We start from the raw sequence: 20815 nt of genomic DNA on the forward strand, positions 1-20815 counted from the left end.
CATAATGATTATATTGTCCACGTAATATTGATCTAAATATGACTACCTCAAAGAAGGACATAAATCCTAAAATGAAGCATCCAAAATAACATTTTTAATCTATGCCTCTTGCACTCCATGACTAGGGGGCTCTAAGCAAACATTCGAGTGTTTCAATCTATGGGATATCTTGGACAAAAGGGTTTAGAGAAGTGCACTTTCTTAGTGTACAGAAGAATTATAGGATCCTTATTATTCTAAGTCTCATTTGTTCAAATTTATTATAGAAAAAAATATAAATTTTAAGGAGACTTATTCTCTTTTTTTTTGCCTTGAAGTACATTCATGTAATGCTTTTGGATATCCTTCAACTACTTAGCTTCTCTCACAAAAACATCACCCATAATGATTATATTGTCCACATACTATTGATCTAAATATGCCTACCTCAAAGAAGGACACAAATCCTAAAATTAAGCATCCAAAATAACATTTTTAATAAGTCTCCCAAGATCTTTCGCTATAGCAATGAAGAGAAAGGGATAAATTGGGTCCCCTTTTATCACACCATAATAGCTAGAAAATAAGTCAATAGGTGATTGTTGATGATAGCATATAATTTAGGAGTGGAAACTATCTGCCCTAGAAGTTGCAATACTCTATCAAAAAATCCAAAGGCCACGAGGAACCTAATAAAAGTTTACCAACTTTCTCATAGGCTTTAGCAAGGCCCAATTTTAGCAAAATGCCAACATGTTTGTCCATCAAAAGAAAGTAGATGCCTTCATTAACCAAGAGGATGAAGTTAAGATTTTTTATTTTTTTTCACAAAAACAAAACCATTTTATTGTTAAAAAACTATGAAAGGTGAAAACACTTTAACTTCGAGCACAAAAATCTTAGCAAAGACCTTATACAAAGAATTGTAGAGACTAGTAGGATGAAAATCTACAAAGTATTAACCTCCAATATTTGAGGAATGAGAATAATGAAAGTAGTATTAAGCTCTTTTAACATAAGCTTGCTCCCAAGATCTCTTTATTTACACCTAAAAAATCCTTAGAAGCAATATGCCAAACTTTTACATAAGAAGAACATAGGAAAATCATTGGGACTTGAAGCCTTACTTACTTTAAATGAAAGCATAGGTTTTAGAATTTCATCAATAGAAACAATTATACTAAGATATTTGTTCATCCAAGTAGAAATTATATTAGAAATGACAGTAAGGAAACGATCATGAGAGGTAGGGTTGAAGTCCCAATCTCTCACAAAAAGCTTTGAGAAAACATCCAAGACAACAACCATAATATCTTCCTCCTTATGAAGGAAAATCTTAATGAAAAAGCTTGATCTAATATGGTTAGAGGCTCAATATTGAAGAGTAGAGAGATGAAAAAATAATCACCACTTTTGATCCAAATAGACCTAGACCTTTGTTTGCAAAATTCTTCTTCTTCATATATTATATTATGCACATAGAAAGGAGAGACAACTCTAGATTAATGAAAGGAGGAATTGGCCTTTTTTTTGGATCAACCTTTGAACCTCGTTATTTCTACCTAAATTTGAACTTTTAACTAAAATATGCAACTGACAGTTCTCTTATTCCTATATTGGGCATAGGTCCTAATTGATGTTAACTTGTTAGACACAAAAAAAACTGCAGAACTATCAACTAAAATATTCCACCAATTATTTTAATGTATTGAGGTTTATTAGCTCCTGCCCTCACCAATGCTCAAATAATACCTTTATTATTGCTTCATTCGAACAACTATGTTTCAAATATTTGAATAATTTAATTTGAAGTATATTATTTTACAATTATATTTTAATTAAAGATTATAGTACAATTAAAAATACCTTTAAACATAGTTCACATGAAGTCCTATTAGATAAAATATGCTAATATTTACTTTGACAAGGGACACAATGCCTCAAAGTTCCTTCCAAAAGCTGAAGAGAAATGAAAGTAGAGATATGCAGATGAAAATACAAAAAAGAAGAAGAAGAAGATATATAGAGTGTATGTGAAGTTAAAAAAAGAGTATCCATATTGTATTGATTTTGCTAGTTGGTAATCACATAACTACCACATGTTTGAACTCATGAACACAATTATTACATAAATTGTATCTTCCTCATTTTTGTATCTAGAAAATACTAAAAATGCTAAAAAGTACTCGAAATTCCTTCTCCTTTTATTTTTTAATGATTTTTGGGATCCTTGGTGGGATTGGAAAATTTCAAGTAATTGTGAATGCGAAGTTGAATTTAATAGAGCTCATAAACTCGATATATTCTTATAAGCCAAAAAACAAAACTATGTAATAAAGTAAATTTATAATCTTGAGAACTAAATAAGCTGATTTGAGAATGATTGTGTTCAGGAAGCCTAAAATTATAGCCTTCTTTAAAGATATAGACACATCCGTGCGTTGATTTACTTTGGTCAAAACTTTCTCCTCAGTTCAATTTTGTCAAGCCAAATCTTTTAACCCTTTATAAATAAGATATAAAATAAATAAATAAAAGGTAACTTCTATTTAAATATTATTTACATTCTTAAAACATATTAAGATGAGTTTCAAATAACAAATAATTCAAAATTTATTATGAGTAAATAATTAAATAATACATAAAAGATCAAATATTATAACTAAAACAACTTTGTGGAAAAAGCAATATAAAATTCAAATTTTAATAAGTGTAATAATATGCAATGGTTTGGTGGAAACTATTTGTTTCAAATATGAAAATAATGATCCATTTATTTAAAGTTTTAAATATAAATGTATTTAGCTTGGACAAGAACAAAAATGCTTTTGTTGAATCAGTGAGAAGACATAGAAAGTATGTTCAATATTTGTCAATACATTGAAATAGTGAAACATAGTCCAAATAAAAGAACTTTAAATGAATCTAAAGTTGTTGGGTGCCTCTCCTATCCTTTTGTTAAATGGTTTATGTTCAATGTATTTAGCTTGGTCACTCCAAGGGTTTATTTTTTAGTTCTTGAGGCTCCCCGCTCCCACCGCTCCCACACTACTCTACATCTTTCCAATTTGAAGCTTAAACCCTGATTATTAACAAAAGCATTTACTCTCCCCTTTTCCAAACCCTTATAAGTGAAGTGATTGATTCACATAAATAAAGACCGCGACCCTCGTTTGTTGAGCACATGATTTCTCAAATATTTGCATTTTTCAATTTGCAAGATTTCTCAAGGTTTCTATTAAGGGACTTATTAAAAGTATCCATTGCCTCATCAAAATTTTATAGCTTGGAGCTAGATCCAAAACCAAGGGTGCTCATTGCTATTTTTTTATTATACTTCAATTATAACTAATATTTATTTTAGCATTAAATCTAAAATAAATTTATACTTTTGACTCTAAGACATATAATTGAAAAAGCATTGCACAATTTTATTTATTAATTTATTTTACAAATAGATTTTATTAACAATTATGATAATATTATAATTGAGACTTTTTTTTTTATAAAGAAAATCTTTGGAACCCCCAAAATACTATAACTCTCATACAAGTTGTTTTGTTGTATGGAGGCTTTACATTGGATGAATGAAACATTTTAACTCCAAAGATTATAAGTGAAATGATTGATTACATACAAGATTTCTACTAGGGCACTCATTTAAAAGACACTTAAAAAATAAATTAAAATACACTTAAAAAACACAAATTAAAAGAAAACCTCTAGAACCCAAAAAAACAAACACTAGAACTCTCACACACATTATTTTGTTGTATGAAGGCTTTACATTTAATGAATGAAAGATTTTAACTCCAAAGCTTATAAGTAAAGTGATTGATTTAGATGAACAAGATTGATAGCCTTATTTAGATTTATATTTTTCAACCAACAGGATTTCTCCAAGATTTCTACTAGAGTGTTCATTAAAATTATTCAATACTTCATTTAAACTATGTAGCTTGGCGCTACGTTTAAAACCAAAGACGCTCGTTGCTATTTTATATTATATTTCAATTATAAATAATTTTAATTCTAAAATTAAATATAAAAAATATATATAATTTTGATTTTAGAAAAACATTAGATAAAATAAATTCCAAAAATGTTAAAATCTCATTGATCTAACTATAAAAGAACAAATAATAGTATTATAAAAATGTATAAAAAAAATCAAATTAAAATAAAACCGAACCCAAAAACACACTAGAACTCTCTCCCATGCCGTTTTTGTTGTTGTATGAAGGCTTTATTTACATAGAACAGGAGTTAAACCCCTTTCTCATTTTCCATTTACAGTTTCCGGGGACGAAAAAGAAAGCTTATTTAATGGTGTGACAGGGTTCTGATCAATTCTCAACTCCTAAATCCACTTGAACCCTCTTGACGGCCAGTAAGAAGTCCCCTGGCTTATTATCTTCTTCACCGCCATCAAGCAGCTTGGGTTTAAACTCGTTCTAAGGGTTTGAAGAAAACACAATCCAGAAGGCCAACGGTTCGAGTCACTGTTTCCAGCAACAAGGAAACAAATGCCATAAGCCATTTAGCAGGTTTTGGAAAAGGGGGAGAGTAAATGCTTCTGTTAAAAATCGGGGTTTAAACTTTGGATCAGAAAGATGTGGAGCGGTGGGGGAGCAGTGGGAGCGGGGAGCTCTCACATGGCGCCGCCCGGGACAACTCCGTCGATGCCACCGCCTAACGGAATGCCTCAGCCGCCATACGGCCCTCCTCTGAATGCCGCCGATGCGGAGGCCATGCTCGAAGAGAAGGCCCGCAAGTGGATGCAGCTTAACTCCAAGAGATATGGCGATAAGCGGAAGTTTGGTTTTGTGGAGACTCAAAAGGAGGACATGCCACCAGAGCACGTACGTAAAATTATCAGGTAAGAGCAGTGCCTTTTTGTTTTTGTGCTTTATTTAGTTCAAAGTGTTTAGCCGCAGACCATATGAATATACGGGACTGAGTTTTTGCAGTATGCCATAGGTTTTAAGGAATTTAAACTTCAAGTGTTGTGTAATGAATTTGACTATACTTTAGTCAGTAGTTTAATTGGCTTTATGGAACTTACCATGAGAAGTTTGAGCCGTGTTTTTATTTGCGCTTGTTGAAGTTTAAGGAATTAGAGCCGCAACTGTTATTTGGGGGTCTTGGGCAATAATTTCATTAAAAGTCGTTACCAGATTCAATAGCTTGTACGCAGTTCATGCCAAAGTGATAATATCAGGAAATTTTGTTACGAATATTCGATAGCTTGTACACGGTTATCTCAAAATGATGGAGTGGATACGTCGGGTTTTAAGAGTTAAATGCTCGAACGTATTGATGGCTGGGTTCCTGCGGTAAGTCTTAAGCAGAAGGTAAAAAGTTTGCAAGTAGTTGCTTTTAAAAGCTGGACTCAGACTGTTTTGCTCCCATGGCATTGTTACACTAGATTTTAAGGAATTAAAGCCTTAATCGTGGTTTTTTGTGTCTAGGGTTACAGCTGTTTTCTGTGATAGGATATTAGTAAAATTTGGGAGAAGGATGAATGACTTCTGCACAGTCTACTAGAAAAGGATTCGAGACATGAATTTTCAATATTATGCATTATGTACTTTAGGTGTTAAGGAATTAAAGCCTCTAGTGTTGTTTGAGGATCTACTGCAGTGAATTTGAAGTTATATTCAAGGCTTCAATAGCTTATATGCAATTTACCTGGTATAGGTTTACCTTGACACCACGAATTTTTGCTTTGTGGTTGCATATTTTGTAGTTTAGGCACTTCGAGCATTAGATTTTTTCAAGTAGACGGGGTACTTGGGTACTTTGGGCACAGGTATAGCTATGACTATTTTTTCAAAATAGGGGACGGGGTACTTGGGCATGTCAATTTTTTAAGTATTTTTAGGCTCTTATAGGAAATCTGAAAATACGAGTCATGAGCCATGGCAATGATTTTTCAAAAAAGAATAGTGATAAAACGTTTGCAAATGTAATGTATTGTTTTCAGTTTCAGATTTGCAATATGTTTGTAATAATAATATATGCTAAATGTTTAGATGCATAACAGAGAAGGTAAACTGTAAACATGAACAAGAAATCATATAAGATTGACATATTGCAAATAACAAACCTCTGACTTGAACAAGTTTACTGTTAATCAGTATTGAATAAAAGTTTTAAACTTAGTACATATTGAATTAAGCTTGATAAATTGCAAGCTAATATGCAAAGAAAAAGGTGAAACAAAAATCAGAAATACTAATCAAGGTCCCTAGCTATGATGCTCTTCACTGAGTACCCACTAAGCACTCGGTACTTGGGTATGTGCATCGGTACTTGGGTACGTGTCCTAGGGGTCTGGGTACAAGTACTTGTGCAACTATGGATTTTTTTTCAGGTTTTCAGTGTGAAAAAATGAGAAAAGTATGGTTGAAGACATTAATAGCTTTTATACCATCTATCTATATCCAACAAAATTTTGATACAAATGAGTTTTAAATTGAAAATTTTGACATGAATATTAAGTTATTAGGTGAGAAGCGCTATTTTATGCTTGTTTAATCAACCACCCTGATCATTTATCTTGAATACCTTATAGTTTTGAGATGAATGTTTAAACTTAAATCATCATGTGGAGATTTTATGCTTGTTTAATCAGTGATTCAAATCATTTATCTTGTACACCTAATAGACTGTAAATGCTTGAATTCTCAAATAAAAAAGGACAAAGTCATTTAGTTTTTCAATTTTCATTTGTCAAAATATTTATTTTCTTCATGATTAGTAGGGATGATGTTAGTTTGGCTTGAGCTATTTCAAGGAAGAAGACCATCATAGGGTTTTGTGGCTTTGACATGATTCAAATTTTGAAGTGTAAATTTTAATTTGTGGAAAAAGATGAACTGCACTATCATATTTGTAAATCATCTTGGTATTTTAATTTTAATTCATTTATTGCCCTTCAATTTTTCCCTTGCAACAGCTTGCAATACCTCAAATACCCATACTTGTGCCTAGATAGTGGGGGTGGATAGTGGAGGCCAAAGCGGATCTGTGCGGGTACTTGGAGACAGATGCGTGCCCTGTGGGAGCCAACTGAATGTGTTTGGATGCCCGTGTGGGTGCCACCCAGATGCAACCCATAGGCATCTGGATGCCTTTAGGGCATCTGGGGTACCTAGATGAGTCCAGATGCCTTGAAGGCATTAAGATGCATCTGGGTGCTTGTGGGTAGCACCCACAGGGCACCTGGGCTCCACGAGCTGCCACCCAATTAGAGACAAAAAATGCTTTTTTTCACTTAAAACACAAAGACGTGCTTATTTGCACATTTTAGTATATTATTTTTGTGCCAAACCCTAAAACAACCTTAATAAAGGCCTTTCAATCATTCAATCTCCATTTTGTTTGTAGTTGGGTTTAGTCTTCTTATTTGGCTTCCATTTTGGCATTTTGAAGGCAACTTGATTAGTTTCAAAGAACTATGCTTTTCATTTTTATAGTTTGGAGATTAGAACTCAAGTAAATTTCAATGTGAATACTTTTGCCTATGAAGTTTCAATTTGAAGTTTGAACTATTTAATTGACATATGAAACGTCTTTAATTTTGATCAATGCTGAAGTATCATATGACACTATCAAATGGTGTATGTTTGTATATTTCTAAGCTTCTAACTCTAAGTTCTTGTATTTATAAGTTTCTTAAATTCTTTGCACATATCTGTATACACACACACACACACACACATATCTGCTTTTGAATTGGCAATTTAGTGCAATAATTATACTTTTACTGTACATGTAGAGAGTTGAATCTGACTATTACATGGAGATGAAGGAGAACACATGCAAACGTTTACAAACAAAGACAATGAAAATAGGAAATAAGCCTTTCGTCCTTGACCATAAATCGATCAAGGAGGTTTAGACATTCTATTTTTGATGGTCTACTAAAAGCGCAAATTTTTGTATAGATAAGATTTTCACTTAGTTTGGTTCATTTAGTTATTGATATATTTTTAAAAACTCTTGCTATATATTATTTCTATAAAAAAATTTATGCTCCCTCAAGTTGATGGGACGACAAACGAGTTTCCAGGACGATAAATTTTCTTGCCGATTTTGGGGTTGGAGGAGGCTATATATATAGGGAAATTTGCAAATTTACATGTCATTCATATGAAACTATGCACAAAGCATGTTATCTAAACATTATAGAACCTTAACATACACCATTTGAATGGCATATAGGAAATAATAACTGATCTCAGTACTTAATTGTCAATATGCATATCAAGACATGAACAAAAATGTTTAAATATAAGTTTAGCAGTGAACAAAATCATAAAAATCTGGAAATCTAAATATGCCCAAAGGCTAGAGGACTACATAAAGTTTCATTATCATGTTCAAGTTCAACATAGAAAACAAAATATAGAAAAATGAAGCAGATTGCTGTTCAAGCTCTATAAGCAAAAAAAAATCTCTTCTTGCAAAATGAAAACCCTAGCCAATTGCAACACACTCCAATTTCACAGGCAAAACCAAACAAATGACAAAACAACCACAATGTGGTCTTTTTTGACCTTTTAGGGCATTTGGAGGGGCAGAGCCCACTAGAGGACCAAGTAGGGACAAACAAAATAAAGTTTTTTGTTTTAATTTTTTTTAAGCTTCACAAAAAAAGGGGATTGCTAGTTGTCCCCAGTACGATTAGGGGACTTTTGGACATCCCCTTTTCGTATTGGGGCAACCAGCCATCCCCTTTTTTCTCCCATAAGTCACCAGGTACCGGGGATGTCCCTTGCATTTTTTACATAATTGGGGATGGTGGGGAAATGTCCCCGTCTTGGAAACCTTGGCTTTTCGGGCAGGGATGCATCCTCAGGGTACATCGGTTAAAATCAACAATTTAGGTTGAACATAAATGACTAGCAGGAGACCTTGCAAGGAAGTATGGAATGTTGGGTGTTGTCAAGTGTCAAGTTTGATGCAATGAACATAAGCTCCTTATGCTCAGAGGAATTAATGAATGCTTGGACATGATGTGAAGGCTTTCCCTACAATGTCCAAAAATGTTATAATTCTGTCGGATAAATTATATTATATATATGAGATATATAATATATGGCAAATATTAAATATGGAATAATTAACTTATATATATATATTGAGAGTATATTAATTGTGTTATAACTATAACTAATGTAAGTTAATATATTAAAGAGACATGTCTCTTCAAGAGGCATGCCTCTTTATATCACATATATATTCATTTGTATAGTGACTTCGAAAACACATAAAGTATCCATAAGTGCTATTACAAGTTACATAATAGATTAATCAATCCTATTTCACTAACATGGTATCAGAGTAGAGTTCGATCATGTGCCTATTCTTTCATAAATCTTATTAAAACTTAACATGATATCAAAATCAGGTTAAGCGATCCGATGCTCAATGGAAGATTTGACGGCAATAGAGTGAGTCAGCCATGAATGCTAATGGTCTTTTGTAGCTATAGCTTTCATCATCAACGATAAATTATAAATCGTTGTGGTATCAACCATCATAATTGTTCCTTCTTGGAAGAAAGACTCATCTCACCTTCAGAAATAGGAAGATACCACTGGTTCTTCGCAGTGTATATGATGTTTGCATCACCACATTATAGAACATGTGATTTGGAGTATTTCTGACTTATATGTTTGAATTGAGGCGACGATAGAAAATGTGCTGCTAAATTCCTTCTTGTGGTTCCACTCACTGTTATCGGAAAGGGATAGTTATGCTGATGTAATATGTTGCTCTTTGTTCATGCTGATTTGGTTCGTCCCTGCTTGATGCCACCCTACTACATGCAGTTTATAGGTAGTCGTTTAGCCCCTCGATGATACATGCCTCCAAAGAAGATTTGGCAATGAGGGAGGTGAAATCATACTCATGCTAGAGGGGATTCAAATCATTTACAACAACATGGAAATATCTCTTAACAGGAGATGCTAGGAGCTGCTACAACCTCTTTCAAATGGTTCCTTAACATCTACAAATTTAAATCGATGATGTTAATAAATCATCATGATGTTGTCAGAAGGCCAATGCGATTGGGCCTACATTTCTACCAAGTCGGTGCAGTCATTAAAGTGATAGATTAGTATGGAGAAATGATCCTGTTGTGGTACCATTGATTGCTTCTGCATAGGTTCCATTGATTGAGAAGGCTGCTTCCAGATGAAGACTTTGGTGAGAGGGAATCTTCCTCTGAAATAGAACTTTTAGAAGTAACAACGTTACTTGGAATTGATGAGAGAGAAGATAGGGACATGCCACTAGAAGAAGAAATGGATGAATCTGGAGCTAACCTCGACGAAACTATATTCATTTCAGATTGATGATTGCGGGTGGAATTGTACAACCAGAAGTTGCAGAAGGTATCGCATACTCTACAAATAGGAATTTTAGATTGCTTTCAAATCCAATGTTATCAATCCAAACCAAGGCCTTTCTCCGTTTCTCCTCTACATAGGTGTTCATGGGGAGAGGTGTTTCTTACAGAAAATAAAGTTTTTAACAGCAATATCTCAGTCCTTTTGAGTAATATCTTCAAAGTAATCATCGTGGCATATAGGTTATCATAATCATGGGCATTAAAATTGAATTAAGGATATAGGTTCTTGTCAATGTGGCATACCACATAGTACATAAATCATGTTCCTCCTGCCGTAGTCTCTCTTATTGATTAGTATTTCATATGTCCTTATTTTGTTCATATTTGAGAATTGACCATCAGGATAGATTGAAGGAGAATTAGAAAATTTCACATCCAGTGATCAACAAAATACCATCGAATGATTACAAGAAATTTGCATAGGAAATGGAAGTGAGTGCAATCAATATTGAAAATGATTATGGAGAATGAAGAACTCATTTATGAGATTGTCAGAATCTCTAACTTAGAAAGTAATATGTGCAAAATTAATTTGAAAAGGTGAAGCAGTACAGGTTCATCAGCATATTGTGATTCTTGACATTATGGCAAGTTTCAGATTGTAATAAGCTTATAGAGTATAGAAAAGTAAATTAGATCAGAGATAAGTCAAACTAAGTAATGTTGTGAATTAGAAGTTATCAAAACTTAATCTGATACAGTAATCCACAACCACACAACATAGGGGGACATCTATTGAAAAATCTGATGAGATATATGTGTGATGAGAGTGGATTGTAGAGACTGGGTAACATCGAATTTTCACAGATAATTCAATTGTGTTCATGTGCAGAAGAACAATGAATCTTATTGTTATTGATAGTCATGTTTCCAGTTAATAACACTTTCAAATTAGTCTATAACTCAAGGGTAGCTCGACAACATAAAAAATGGGAGCAATTGAACTAGGTGATATTCTTGCGGTATGAAACTGCCTAGTAAGTCTATATAAAGAAAATATTAAGTAGACTTTACAATGGGTTTTCACTTAACGAGATTGTGGAGGTTATTCAACCAATTTAACAGGAAATTTTCATTTTCATGTTCATAGTGGTAATTCTGAGAGCATAGAGATGCTCTTTCCTACATGTCTCAATTTGGACATAATATTTGTTGTGTTTCTACACAAATTCATTTGAGGATCAATTTCTTAACATCACGAAAGGGTTGGGGTTGAGCAAGGAGTTGAAATATTTTATGCCCTAGAGGTTGGAACATTATATATGACATTTGGATAATTATATCCTTATTGTTCATCTTGGTCAATCCTCTAAATATATTTGGAGGCTCATTAATTTGGAAGACGCATTAATTTTTTAATGGGAATTTTACATTGTGGGGGAAATAATAATCAATGTTCTATTCCCATTGTTTGACAAATGCTTATATCAAGACATTTTCTGATTTGTTGCATATGCACCCTCATTGGAGCAACTCGTATCAAGGATGTACAGATAAGTACTTATTATCTTTGAGTTTTACATTTCTCTTATTTTGTATTTCTATAATTACTATAAAGAGCTATTTGCCTTGATCTTTTCCTTTGTCTCTGAGGATGTTCTTGCAAGAAAAGAAGATCGGTACATTAGGCATGCTACCAAATACCGTCCAGACTCAATCTTATGATAGTAGCTTCAAAGAAACTGTGATTTAGGATTCTGGAATCATCTGATGATTAGGTTGGATAATGTGAGTTTCTTGAAGCAAATATCTTTGATGATTGAAATTATGAGAGGGAGTCTGACAGTTCATTAGAGGCAACCTTGGAGAAAGAGAGGGAGCAGAAAATAAAATGCTTAATCCAAACTTTTGATCAATTGGTTTAGGAGTAGACCTTGTTGATGCTTCCACACTAGTCAGAAACTATAATAGCTTAAGGACTATGATTCATGGGATAAAGTCTCATGTATGTAGGCTAGAAGGCTTTATGCTATCAGGATACCCATTGAACTAGGGAAGCATGACATGACTTGCTTCCAAGAGGTTAGAAGGATGATAATAGATTCAGAGGAAGTTCAACACTTCATTGGAGAGAATCTTGTGCTAAGAGGTCAGAAAAGTTGATATCAAACTAAGAGGGAGAAACCTTATTCTCTGATATGTTTTATGGTGAATGTTGTGACAACACCATAGAACAGTATTCGTGGAGACTTCATGCGAACTTTTGATGACATACATGCATGAGCATGTTCCCTATGTACATCATGAAGAAGTGATGACTTCTAAATGATTATCACTTGTATTAGGAGAAGTTGTTGTAAAGTGACGTCCTTACAATAACTTGTAGCATGATTCATTTTGTGAAAATTGTTTCATGTAAAGGCTTTATCTTATAAATCAACAACTAGGCATTTGATATCATTAATTTGATTATCTACAAGTTGCTTGTATGGATATATTTTCGGTACTTGGTGAATATCTTGCCCTGATATTCTGATAGGCCAATACTTATATGATATCATATACTGGAAATCTTCTGATCAAAGATTTCCTATATGTATTATTTTTGAAATATTACCTATGGTGTAATATCTATGTGTTTTATCCTTCTTCATTAAGAGGGAGTGTTAATGTTATAATTCTGTCAGATAAATTATATTATATATATGAGATATATAATATATGACAAATATTATATATGGAATAATTAACTTATATTAAGAGTGATATATATAATAATAATAATAAATCTTATAATATAATCCTTAAATATTGAAAGTATATTAATTGTGTTATAACTATAACTAATGTAAGTTAATATATTAAAGAGACATGTCTCTTCAAGAGGCATGCCTCTTTATATCACATATATATTCATTCGTATGGTAACTTGGAAAACACATAGAATATCCACAAGTGCTATTACAAGTTACAATAGAAATGAGTACTCTACTTGCTAGTAATAAAATCTATAGTCAATTAGACTTTTTTGTTATCAAAATGCATTGATTGCTTCTTTTGTGTTGGTTGATTTGAGTCATATTTTGTTAAACCTTTGATTCTATGTCAAATTTTTGGGATGCTGAGTTTGCGTTTTTCAAGTATGGTTAAGTGAGCTTTGATACTGGGGTAGTGCCCTTAGGCTACAATCAAATGTCAAGTTTAGACTGAAGGTTAAGATTTTAATGTAATTTTTTTCAACTATCTTTATTATTTATGAGATGTTAAAATATCCAACATTAAAAAAAATCAAATTCATGTGTGTCAATACATTTGTAGAATTGAATATTTTTAAATTTAAATTTCTAAGATTTAATTTTGATTTATTAATTTTTTTCATGCACCAAATAAAGCTATTATGCTCATATTCTTGTAGTAATGAGCTCACCAAATCCTTGTAAGAGGAGTTATCATTCCAAAATTTAATCACATCTTGTCCTGGAAATCTACTACAAAAAAATTGCACATTTCATGAGTTGGACAAGGAGAAATGCTATCTGGAGCTGCAAAGAAATTTTTATTGTACTTTCATATATTAATATAATCATGTATATTTAGAGTGTACATCTTGCTACAAATCATAAAGCCAATTGTGCACACTTAAAAAAGAGACCAACTAATTGACAGTGTGTGGAGGGCTAATCAATTGTTGTTTCCAAATGCAAATAAAGAGTACAAAATAGTTTAAAAAATATAAGAATCAATGCGGAAGAGTGATAACCCCACTATTAATGAGTGCAAATTAGGGCTCGAGGCCCACATAGTGCTCTTTAGCACCCCACTTTAGGTGGCTGGCTAATATATAATCAAATAACTAAATAAATGAACTTAATGTTGTTGAGTAGGCCTTTAGCCGACTATCAAGTTTAAGTAATTTTATTTTTATAATTTTTGCCAGGTCAGCATGGCCAAGATGCCTAGTAATAGGTGGAAATCATTTATTTCTAAATGTTTGGATCATGTTTGAATGTCGTTGTGCACACAGGTCTGCTGGAACAGAAACTCTAAGGGCCTTACAAGGTGGGATGCTAATCCTGCCATTGCTAAGCAGATTTCAAGCACCATTTCCTATATCTGCTAATATCAAACAATCTTGTTACTTGCAAAAACCCTAGGAAATAAAGGAGTTACAATGCAAACAGAGGCATGCAAATTATTGGGTATCATTTTAAGATAGATATGGATGGTTATCATTGAAGGCGAGATTTCTGTGAGAATGGTTTCTTTAAGGAAACAAGATATATTGTTTATTTGATACATTTGTTTTCTAATCTGTACAAGCAGAGCGACGAACCCAATGGGTTGGTGGTCCTATGACGGAAGAAGAATCTATCAAGTTTGCAACCCTTCATTTGGAAGGAACTGCCTATGAGTGATGGTATCATGGGATAGTATTCGTTCTCAACTATAGAGAAGTTCAGTCAAAGACTATTGGACATATTTGATAGGACAGATCCAGAAATCCATTTCAGAAGTGTAGCTCAAGTAAGGGAAGAAGGATGAGTGGAAGATTATGTGGTGGAGTTTGAAAAAAATTCAGTAATGGTGTCTGATGGAAGGTTGGTTGTGCTTTATGTAGAAGGCTTAGCTGGGCCAGCTAAAGGACTACTTAATTCGCTAAACCCAACAACCTTTCTGGAGACCTTGAAATCAACACTCAATCCTGAAAATTCAGTGGCGAAGGACATCTTCACTAGCAGGAGGGCAACAGTACTGATGGCAATCAAAAAGCCTTTCAAAAAGAGTCCTATGATGTAAGTACACATGAATTAAGGAGGAGCAAATTGTGTTTACATGCAAGGAATCATAGCAACTAGAGCATCACTGTTTGGGAAAAGGACATATTCATCATATTCAAGTTATCTGTGATGAAGAGTGATGAGGTTGATTCTGAAAATGAAGAAGAAAATCAGGAAGACTGAACAGAAGGTGTACTTGCTGTTCTCACAGGAGAATCACGTTATAGTGCTTTCCACGTTAAAGTGTTCTTGAAAGGACAAAAAGTAACTATGCTTATTGATAGTGGAGCAACGAATAATATTAAATCAAAATGGTGAAGCAACTAATAATATTACATCAGTGGAGAAGTAGAAATGAGGTTGGGACTGAATTCAACCTCAATTGAGGGGTTTGATTTAAATGTGGCCAGCGGAACTATCCTCTCTTGCATGTGAAAGATCCTTAAATGGAATTAACAATGGGCGATTATAATTTCTGTGATGACTTCTAGTTCTATGTGATTGATATGGACATGGAATAATTTTGGGGTGCAAATGGCTGCACAAAATTGATAAATATGAGACCAGTCACTGGAAGAAAGAAATTTCCTTACTATGTAATGGGAAAAATATAGCATTCCTTGGACTGAACGACAAAGGAACAATGGAGATATCAGCTAGATGAATGGATCGAGTTTCCCATAAAGGGCAGGTAATATGGGCAGAGAATGTGTTATCACAAAAAAAGAAGAAGCTGCTAAGAAAGGACTGTTAATTTGCAGATTCAGTCTATTTTAGATAAACATAGTAAACTATACAAATTTCAAGGACATACCGTCAGGATCGCCCCCCTAACAAAGGTTCCCAACATATCATTGAGCTTGAAGAAGGAGCAAAACCAGTAATGATCATGCCTTATTGTCATCCCAAGGTATAGGGGAGAGGACCCAATACATGAGCACGTTCCGATGGTTATGATAGGAGTTAACTTAATACCCACACTTGCTCATTTAATATCCAATATTTTTGACAAGATTGTACCAATAGTTGTGACTTTAAAGTTGTTCTTTCTAATGATGATACCCATGATTGAATGAAATGTGTCCCTTTTCCAAAAAACAACCAATAGTGTGATGCCACATCAGTTGCACAAGTATGGGGCTCTCTAATGCACCATGAATGGTCTCACTTTTCTTGGGGGCTATTTTGGACACCTTGGCAAAAAGCATGCTGATGTGGCATCATATTTGATGATGTGGCTTTGAAACCTTAGTTATAAGCAGGGGACTTGCCAAGTAAGCTACTGAAAAAAATGGGAGTGATTTGAAATTTCCACAGGATTTTGAGAAGCGCAAAGTTATGGTGATTTTGATAAGACTTCACACATTTTATGGTTGTTCATCACTGTCTCCAAGCCTGAATATTGGCATGATTGCAACTGTTTTCATGCATATATTCATTCTCTAGTTTTACATCTGCAAATCTTTTTCTCTGTAATAGTAAGGGTGCAATGGATAACTCTTGTGTAGATTGGAAACAAAAGACTAGGGTGTGGGAGATTTTGGATGTTGGGAAAATGAAATAGCTTTACAGAACGGTTGCTTGGTAGAAAACCCTTCCATAACCAAGTTGTTCAAAAATATTAGAAGGGTAAAATGACCATTGGAGGGAAGAAGGTTAGAATTGACGAAAGCCTTCTTGCGGAGGTTACGAGAATCCCAATGGTGGGGAAGAAGCTCTTCAGGGATATTAATGAGTTTGCTATTAAGAAAATTCCCCAAAACGCAAGATAAAAAGGATATTGTTGTCAAAATTGATAAGACTTACTACTCTCCCATCATGATTAAGAAGATTTGGAGGAAAGTTTTGTTGGCGATTATGTATTGTATCACCCTTGATGGTAGGTTCTTGAGGATCTATAGTTATCACTTTGTCCTCTTGAACCATTTTTGTCATAAGCGGAAGGTATCTTTGCCTTATTTATGTTTTTTTCACATGAATTCCAATATTAAGAGCATTGTAGTTGAAGAAGACAATAATCCTACCCTTCACAAAGGGCTTATGGTGCTTGTATTTGAACACTTTAAAGCTAATACCATTGAGCAGGCTATCTCAGAGCATTCAGACTTTAATGAAAAGTTCCAAGAGTTTGATGATTACGAGGAGGGTGTTGATTTTGATACGGACCTGAAGAAGACTCTGCGTCTAATATTCTATCGAAAGTTTCTTGTAACGGCAAGGGTAGGGTTTCTACCTCTTTGTATGGTAAGAATAAAAAACACATAGTTACACCGCCCTGGGAGAGGGGGAGACAGAGGGGCTCAGGCTAGAGTAGTACTGGGATGGGTGACCTCCCGGGAAGTCCCGGTGCTTCACCCTTGTGAGCATCACCTAGATCCAATGAGTGCTAAGTGTTCCATTTATTCTCATGAGAGATGGATTCATGTTGAATCTCTACTCATGAAACATGGGTCAATGAGTTTGACTCAAAATCACACAGTTAAATCCTGATATTCACATCACAATTTGACTTGCTATGGAAATTATCTCCTACTTATCAATTGATGAGCTTAAGGGGCTTTCTAATGAATGGTTCATAAGGCACAACACTTGAAGGTTTTGCAAATGGGGTTGCAAGCTTTGGGTTTAACTATAGAGGAAACTCTGTAGTTAAGCGTGCTCAGGTTGGAGTAGTACTGGGATGGGTGACCTCCTGGGAAGTCCTAGTGCTTCACCCCTGTGAGCATCACCTAGATCTAATGAGTGCTAAGTGTTCCATTTATTCTCATGAGAGATGGATTCATGTTGAATCACTACTCATGAAACATGGGTCAATGAGTTTGACTCAAAATCACACAGTTAAATCCTGATATTCACATCACAATTTGACTTGTTGTGGAAATTATCTCCTACTTATCAATTGATGAGCTTAAGGGGCTTTCTAATGAATGGTTCATAAGGCACAACACTTGGTGAAGGGAGAATCCTTTGGAAAGAAGATAGTATTGAAGATCGCCTAGAACAATTGGAGCACGAACAACGACCGTCAACATCAAGTTCTGACGAAGAAGAAATGAACTGGGAATGCAGTTCATACTAATCCTATCAAGTGGGGTTGTCACTTGACGAAGGCATCTCATCCTTCGACAGCTCATCTGAGACATGGACGATAACCATGGTAAAAACGCGGTTACTCCGTATAGTATCGAGTTACCCTTCTCGAGTCAAAAAGATGTTGTTTGTAATAAAGTTTGTCGGTGTGAAGCATCTCGAATTACTGTTCATCTCCTTTTTCTTAGTGGAGGTCTTGTTCGAGATTCGTTTTAGATAAGGCTTGCCGAAAGCAAAGAGACACGCGTCCACTTCCTATGGTGGCACTTTGTGTATAAATATGTAGCCTTGCAAGGCATAGAGCAAGTCGAGTCCAGTCTAGTTTTCCTAAGCAAGTGTTTCTGAAGTTAGTGTTTCCTAAGTCAAGTCGAGTTCTCCAAAGTCGAGTGAAGTCGAGTTTTTTGTGTTTTCAGTCAAGTGTTTGACATAGAGAGTATGCTCTCTTCTCTCTGAGAAGATCAGAAATCAGACTGTCCAAACATAAAGTCCTTTGTAATCCGCATATTGTCAGATAATAAGAAATAACATTTGAAGCATTTCATATTGGAATCACGGCGTTCTAAGTTGGTATCAGAGCCAAGTTTTTACGATCTTTATGATGTTCATGTTGCTTTTCCTTTGTGATTGTTAGAATAGTCTCTCGTGGTTTTTCTGGTCTTTTCGCGTGAAGTAAGTCCTCGTTGTTGAAGCCGTGTGAAGGCGTGTTAGAGGCAAGGAAGGTAGCGCTCTTTCGACCTTGATAGAAAAACAGAGATTGAGATGACAGATCAACAATCAACGGAAAACACAACTGAACTAGTAAGTCTAAATTCTGTCTTTGATTCCATTCAAGATGTGAATGTCAAAGAAGAGAGTTCTCAGTCTGAAGCATACTCTATGCCAAATGAAAGATTTCGTTTACCAGTTAAGAAATGGAATGAGATATATAGTGATTTGGGTTTTATGTCTTATAAGTCCAAAACTATCTGTAAATTGATTGAGTTGCAAGTAGTGGTAAAAAATAATCAGCCTCACAGTTTTATCAATCTGTTGTCAAGTAAAGATATCCAGGGTTTAGTAAAACAAGCAAAAACAACAAATGGTTTCAAATATTTGCATATAGGAAGTATTGTGGCAGGAATAGAACCTTTATACCGTAAAGGTGTCCCCGCAACTGTCTTTATGACATTGCTTGATGCTCGCCACAATCGCTATTGCGATATGCTCATGGGAGGCATCTCTGCTCCCATGGCCGCAGGTGCCACAGCATTTGATGTAATTCCAAACTTTGCCATCAGTTTGTTAGATGATCATTTGGACAAAGTTCTGATGTTTCAATTTGGCACACAATATTTGAATATGAAACCTGGATTTTGCTGCTAATCGACAGTTGCTCACTGACTCTCTCATAGCCAAATATCCTTGTCAAGAAGCTAATCCTGAAATCTCAGCCGCTCTAGGACCCATTGAAACCTATGCAACAGCATATGAATGTCCTATACACTTTCTGAGTAATACGCATATTCCTAATCAACATCAGTGGTTACACAGAGATTCAGCTTTAAGTGAGTTTTTCCTTGGCCTATATCCTCATGCTCATAACCTACAGCCACTCACTACTAATTATGGATATTTGTTTCGTCTTCAATTCCTGTCTGGAATTCCAACACCTATAAGTCAATACTTGTTTGACACATATGGTCCATCTCCTAGCCAACCTGATACAATTGAATTAAGGACACTCCAATCTTTTGTGTCTCAACGAAAATCTATTTGGCTGTTTATCGGATTTTAGTCTATTCCAAAAAACAGGACTCCTGATGTGTCTATACCAACCGCTTTCATGAGAACAACAAGGAGAATCCTTTGGAAAGAAGATAGTATTGAAGATCGCCTAGAACAATTGGAGCACGAACAATGACCGTCAACATCAAGGCCTTGTGTGAAAAGGATATTACAGAGTTGCTGCAAAAACAGATTATCAGACCCAGCACTAGTCCCTTCTCATGTCATGTAATGTATGTCTCCAAAAAGGATGAGAATGGTCAGATCATTGCTGAAAAAAGACTTGTCGTCAACTATATGCAAATGGGGTTGCAAGCTTTGGGTTTAACTATAGAGGAAACTCTGTAGTTAAGCGCGCTCAAGCTGGAGTAGTACTGGGATGGGTGACCTCTCGGGAAGTCCCGGTGCTTCACCCCTATGAGCATCACCTAGATCCAATGAGTGCTAAGTGTTCCATTTATTCTCATGAGAGATGGATTCATGTTGAATCACTACTCATGAAACATGGGTCAATGAGTTTGACTCAAAATCACACAGTTAAATCCTGATATTTACATCACACTATGAAAACTTCCAGAGATGTTTTAATCCTTGCATTTTCATGCAGCTCTTTGCTTGGCACAGAAGGTTGTGCTTGGGGATTTAAGCCTGTTCTCCATCTTGCTCCTAGATGCTAAAGTCTCCTTTGTCTCATCAATGCCATCCAATGACAATCCAATAACTTCTATTATAGTAATATATGGACTATCTCTCGAAATCAAGAATCTTGTCTCTAGTTACAACGAGGTCTCTCCATCCTGCTACATCTTGCTACATCTAATGGCTGCAAGGATCAATG

General features: G+C 34.8%; 1 protein-coding gene across 1 annotated transcript in view; it reads left to right on the forward strand.

Annotated features, from left to right (window-relative positions):
* Positions 1-4454: 4454 nt before the first annotated feature.
* LOC149567404 (pre-mRNA-processing-splicing factor 8A) overlaps positions 4455-20815 on the forward strand; it is a 33844-nt gene continuing 17483 nt past the window's right edge. The window contains exon 1 of the mRNA XM_089820582.1: positions 4455-4858. Coding sequence (XP_089676708.1) covers positions 4593-4858 — 266 coding nt within the window. The 5' untranslated portion in view covers positions 4455-4592. The remainder of the gene's footprint in view (positions 4859-20815) is intronic.

This window comes from Cupressus sempervirens, chromosome 3, assembly GCF_028749045.1.
Source record: "Cupressus sempervirens isolate cs-2001-9-10 chromosome 3, ASM2874904v1, whole genome shotgun sequence".
Taxonomy (NCBI): Eukaryota; Viridiplantae; Streptophyta; class Pinopsida; order Cupressales; family Cupressaceae; genus Cupressus; species Cupressus sempervirens.